The sequence below is a fragment of the Hibiscus syriacus genome, unplaced genomic scaffold (assembly GCF_006381635.1).
Source record: "Hibiscus syriacus cultivar Baekdansim isolate YM2019G1 unplaced genomic scaffold, ASM638163v2 tig00112217_pilon, whole genome shotgun sequence".
In the NCBI taxonomy this organism is placed as follows: domain Eukaryota; kingdom Viridiplantae; phylum Streptophyta; class Magnoliopsida; order Malvales; family Malvaceae; genus Hibiscus; species Hibiscus syriacus.
This window is the reverse complement of record NW_024063270.1, coordinates 885,820-892,233: the sequence shown is the minus strand read 5'-3', so window position 1 is coordinate 892,233 and position 6,414 is coordinate 885,820. Positions and strand designations below refer to the sequence as shown.

Genomic DNA, 6,414 nt, shown 5'->3' with positions numbered 1-6,414 from the left:
GTTGGAGAGGTTTTTTTGTGTCCAAAATAGGGTATTTATGGGCACGAGTATCGGTATATTGTTCTTCAGATGCTAAAATCAAAAAGATTTTGGGATAGAAGTATTGATACCTCTTCAATGGGTATCGATACTCGTAGGGTGGTATCTATACGTAGATTTCAGTAATCATTTTTGGTATCGGTACTCAGGGGAGTATCGATACCAAGGGTAGAGTATCATACTCCCCTATAGGGGTATCGATACGTAGATATTTTTTAAAACATCGAAGCCAAATTTGACATCGATACTCAAGAAAATATCAATACCAAAAACCAGAAGTATCGATACTCAGGCTAGAGTATCGATACCAATCCTTGTTATCAGGCTTCAATAAGTCAGTAGTATCGATACCTAGAGCTTAGTATCGACACCCACTAACAATTTTGGGTAAGAACCAAGAGTTTTAAAGGGTAGACTTTGAGGACCCAATAATACTATATTGCCATGAAATAAAACTACAAGTGAGAACAGTAATAATCTTAGAACAACTAGAAACAATAACAACTAGGATGATATAAAACTAGTATTGTTTGACGCTCGGGGCACAGTCAGACACCTGAATTACTCTAGCAAATACGATCGTATAATTCGATATCCGTCTGAGGAGCGTTATCGTCACAAGATATTCTAGCACCGCGAGGCACCAGAGTATGTCTTGATGTATTTTAGAGGGCATGTACTATTGTAAACCCTTTTGTATTCAGATGCAACTCTATTTGATTTTAAACTCAATGTATTTATTCTAGATGATTTGGGAGCTCCCCATATTTTGTAAACTTTGAATTATTATGTTTTTATTTTATTTTACTCGAGATGGAATTTACATGATGTTTTACAATTGTTTTAAAAGAAAGTTTTTGGGTTAGCCACTTCGATGGTCTCGTGTGATATCGTAGTCCATCGATCTTCGGGTCGAACTGAATTAAGGTGTTACATTAAAAGTTAAAAAATGATCCTTAACTATATAGTGTTGTCTTGTTGAGTCCCTCAATAATTAAAAGTTACAAAATGGTCACCTGACTATTCATTATGTTCCAAACTCGTTTTTTTATTAACATATTGACGGTATTCTAAGCTGAACGTTAACATGTTGACAGTGATATGAAAAATATTATCCCATAATCTCAAACGATTATCATATAATCGTCATCATGTTAATGTCCAACATAGAGAACCATAAATTTTTAACGGAAAAATAAGAGTTTGGAACATAACGAATAGTTAGATGACCATTGTGTAACTTTTAATAGTCTATGGATTTAATAAAGCAATGTTCTATAGTTTGAGGATTATTTTGTAACTTTTAATAGTTAAGGAACTTAATAAAGTAGTATCCTATAGTCGGAGAACCATTTGTATACATTACCCTGAAATTTATTATTGAAAAAGTACATAAAAATATATTTTAAAAACCTTAAATCAAATAGTTTTTTAAATATATATTTTATAAAATTTAATTGTTTAAAATATTTAAAATAATAATATGAAGGTTTAAAATTTCCGACTTTTAAAAAATCAATGAGGTACAAAATTAATAAACAAATAAAGTATTAATTTTTTAATTTTCTAATAACAACAACAAACATACTAAATTATTAATTAATAACTATTAGTTTACTGCACCTAAAATTGTGACACGTGTCTTTCTATTTAAATTGTCTCCGGTCTTACTTTTGTTTTATATTACAAAAAGTTAACGTTAAATTATACTTAACTTTTATGGATTTAAAATATTAATAAATAAGAAATTAAAAATACTTTTGTAAGTCATATTTCACACCAAATAAAATAAAAATATTATAAAAGATGCTTGAGTTAAAGTACTAAAAATATAATATATCATTTTATAGGAAGACCTAAACATCTTTAATATTTTAGAAAAGTAATTAAATTCAATATATAAAATTTATACTTGATCACAACTAAAAACTTAATAATGTAAATTCAATTTAAATTTAGTCGAGTTATATTTTATTTTGTGGAGAATATGAATTATAAAAAATTGTATTTATTAATATTTTAAATCTATAAAAACTAAGTATAATCTAAGGTTAATTTATTTAATGTAAAACAAAAGTAGAACTGAAACAATTTAAATGGTAAGAAATGTTCCGCAAGATAAAGGGGTATGAGAAAAGGGCAGAGGATTTCTACTAACTAACTTTTTGATTTGTTAATTTTTTTGATAAACAACAAAAGAGATATTAAATTACTAATTATTAGTTTACTACACCTAAAATTCAAAAATTAAACCTTAATTACTTTATAGTTTAGATTTTAAATAGCTCATATAACAAAACTCTACAAGGGGCCTACCTTAGTTTTCTGGCGGATGGTATTTCTCCTCTTATAATAAATATTTTCGGTGATCGAAAAAACACATGGATACGAATAGAGATGAGCATGAGACTCGAATTCGACGGGTTGGTGAGTCGGATTTTTTTAAGGTGATATTTGGGTCGGGTCGGATTTGGGTTAGGATTAAAATATCCGACCTAAAAAAATATAATTTCACTTATATATTTAGGAATAATTACAATAATACCCTCTATATATTATTTTTTAATTAAATAAGTATTTTTATTGAATAAAAATAATATTTTTTATTATTTCGGTCAGGTCAATTGGGTTTGATTTTATCTTAAAATATTGGTCGGGTGAGGGTATATATTTTTCGGGTCAGGTGGGGTTAGGTGAAGGATGTTAAATTTTTGGTCGGGTTGGTCGAAACCCGACCCATACCCATCCCTAGATACGAGAGGATGTGAAAGAGGTTTTGTTGAGTTGTATGCTCAAATGGGCTGAAATAGGCTGCTATTTGTAGACTCAATAATGAGGGCAAAACCACTAATTCTGGTATAATGGGCTAGTTGAATTTAAATAAAAAAAATGTTTTAAATATGTAAAAAAAAGTCAGAAACTACTCATTTATATACTGAAATTCCCTTAAAAAAAGTCAATATCCTACGGTAAAAAAGCACAAATGAACCCAGAATCTACTCGGAATGAAGAACTCACGAAGATGAATAAGCTAAAGAAAGAGAAGCTTGAGAATCAGATAAACGGCCAGGGTTAACAACTAGAGAAAGATAAACTATAATCATATTATTTTTATTTAAAATTTCATTTAAAAACGTTTTAATCTTAACGAAAAATTCTTTAATCACTTAAAAATTAACTTTAGATATCTAGTTTGCATATTTATTTTTATATTAAGCCCAACTTAATAATTAGGTAACCGATCAATTAACTCTTCATTCTAACATTCTCTCAACTCTTTCCAAATTAGGGTATCGATGCTTTCCACCCAAATGATCTATTTTTTACTTAATATTTATAGTGTATCGATACCATAAATAGATATCGATACCCCAACCCAGAAGTGAGTATTTTAGGCTAAGAAGACACCTTTAAACCCTCTTTAAATTCCCCTAGGCTATTCCTAATTTATAAGGTAATGTTCATTTTACCTTAAACAACAACCAATATCATAAAATTGGCCTTATTAACTACTAATTAAGCGTGCGCTCAATCAATCATCATTATCAATATAATATTTATAAAATCATATTTAAGACATTCATGATATTTAAGACATTCATAATTCTGACTGTCGGAGGTCTCCCACGGAAGCTGCTCTCAACCTTGCGTTGGGGCAACCTACTATCCTACCTACCCCTTATCCCATTATATATGGAATAGGATCAGTTAATTTTTTTATGATTTTAATAAAATCTTTACCCACGACCTTTCCCCACCAAGCTTAATCTAACATAAGGAATCTTATACTTATGATTATGCATCGTCTCAAACAAATATATCTGAATGCTCGACTGAAAATAATTATTGTAAGTGAACTCTACTAAAATGTGTTCCTCTAGTATGATTTTAGAAAAAAACGATAATTAAGTTATCAAAATAAAATAAAAGTGATAATTCAAATACTAAACATGTAGTTTACCTTAAAAAGCGATGCTTATATATGTGGATATTTTTTGCTATTTGAAGCATTATAGGGTGTATAGATACTATACATTGATAGAAATTTTTTTGATGTTGACACCTCATTATTAAGCAACCTATATAATTTTTCTCAATCAGTCAGCTAGTTAATTGAGTAGTAGGACATACAAAGAATGTACGTGGAAACCGTGGGAGATTTTTGTGATCGTGGGCGGTCAATTATTTGCCTACTCCTTTCTATAAAAGCCTTTTCATCTACTCTTTATCCAATACTACAATCTAAACCCTTTTTTTCCCATTATTTCATCGGCGAATCTAATGGAAAATCCGTTGAAAACTCACAAATATGGCAAGAGCTACATCGTCACAAAGCAAAAGGCGTGTCCTCCTATGCCTTCCTTCTCTCGGTTGTGATCTACGTCTCTATCTTCTACATCTTTAGCCTTTCTCCTTCACTCTTGTCGGTAATCCCCAGTTCTGGTTCGCCATTTCCAACACTCTCATCCTCATCATCGCAGCCGATTACTGCGCTTTTGCTTCCTCGAAAGATCCGAAACCCGACCTTTACGACGAATATGTGTTGCATGGCCAAGCAAGGAGGACACATATTACTGCTGTACCTGTGCCTGTTCCTTCATTTTTCGAAGAAAGTAGTCCCAAGGAAGAAGAAGACGTAGCTGATCAAAAGAAGAATGAAATCCCAGTAAGAATATCGGATGATAAATTGCATCAACAACATCCCATGAAACCTGATAATGAAGCTTGTGATCATCAGACAATTAAACCTCGAACTATCAGAAGAAGCAAGTCTGATAAAGTGAAACGTGTTGCATGTCGTGGAAGGGAAAACAATTTGCAGAGATCGAAGACTGAAAAGCTTGATGAACCAGTTGGAAAAGAGAAAGCGTCCATAGAAGAAGATCAAAACGAGTTTTCGACTATGTCGGACGAGGAACTCAACAGGAGAGTTGAAGAGTTTATTCGAAAGTTCTACAATACTAATACGAACACGAATAGATGAATTAGGAAGGTGAAACTGTAAATCAAATCCTTACTTAATCCAATAAAAGTTAAATTCTTTAATTTGTGAAAATTAAAGATTTTAATGTGAGATATTACGGGTGAATGCAAGAACTTACAAATTCAAAAAGGTTTAACTTTTATTTGATTTAATAAAAGATATGATCTTCATTTGTGAAAGATCCAGAATTCATTTCAGCTACTCTCACTTTGCTTTTCATGGGGATTTTCTTCTCTCTTTTTTTAGATCCGTTTGTGTTGTATGAAAATTTTAATATTCTAAGCTCGTTCGAAATATATGAAGGGTCCAACGTGTTATATTTAGGTGACCGATAAATTTAAAACTTCGTCATCTTAAAATAAATATATCAAAGTATTTTAAATTCATCCATAACGAATAAACGTAAAAAAAGTAGTAACACAATATGATATAAATTGGAATTATGAATATGACAGTGAAAATAAAAATAATAATACAGATTGAGAAACGAATAGAGTCTTATGAATACATACGTCAATTCATGTAAATTAAATATTGTACTTTGAATAAGAGTCCTCGTCGATGGTGTTCCTCTAACGCAGACATAATATATTTGTATGCATATGAAAATAATTCGAACGATGATCTTCACAACTCAATGGTACACATTTACTCTACTATGCTTTATATAACTTATAAACATTAGCATAAAAATCAAACATAGACATCAAGACATGCTATTGTGTATTGTGAAATCTCAATGAATAATGATCATGTAAAGAATCACATAAAAACTTACTTTCCTATATCGTCTCACACAAACGTGACATATGAATAGAACCATGATACTTGTCATACCCCACGAGTTAGAGCGCAAAATATGAAGCTAAAGTCTGCAATAGAGGTTCTATGTGGCATGTTGGCCTTGTCCAGACCTTCAGACTTGGCCCAATCCATGGAGAAGCTAAAGTGCCTTTTCATATTTGCCTTGTAGAAAAGGTAGGAAATATTATACCAAAGAGGATTATGGAGGAATCTTTCCATATTAGGGAGATCTTTAATCAGAGGAAAGAATGAGACTAATTGATTTGATGAGATGGTGATTTGATTATCTTTATTTAGATGTGAAGATTTGTATTTAATATTGCTCATTTTAGCCATTGATTTACCTTAATCTTGGTTATCTATTGTAAGAGGATTCAACTATAACTAGAGACTTCCCCACCTCATTTGTAATCACTTCACTTTTGAGGAGTATAAGAGATTCACTCAACTCTCTCTTCTTATTCTTTGTGAGACGTCTCCTTTTTAAGTCTTTCTTTGCTTCCGAGTGGAACTAAGCCTTTTCCTTAGTGTTTTTAGGCTTACTTAGGTTCCAAACTATCCAATAAGTGTTTTGAGGCATCTAAGAC

At 31.1% G+C, this 6,414-nt stretch overlaps 1 protein-coding gene across 1 annotated transcript; it reads left to right on the top strand.

Annotated features, from left to right (window-relative positions):
• Window positions 1-4,320: 4,320 nt before the first annotated feature.
• On the top strand, window positions 4,321-5,023 carry LOC120175874. The gene is made up of 2 exons (XM_039182426.1): window positions 4,321-4,380; window positions 4,445-5,023. The coding sequence occupies exons 1-2, from the start codon at window positions 4,321-4,323 to the stop codon at window positions 5,021-5,023; spliced, it is 639 nt and encodes a 212-aa protein (XP_039038357.1).
• Window positions 5,024-6,414: the final 1,391 nt, after the last annotated feature.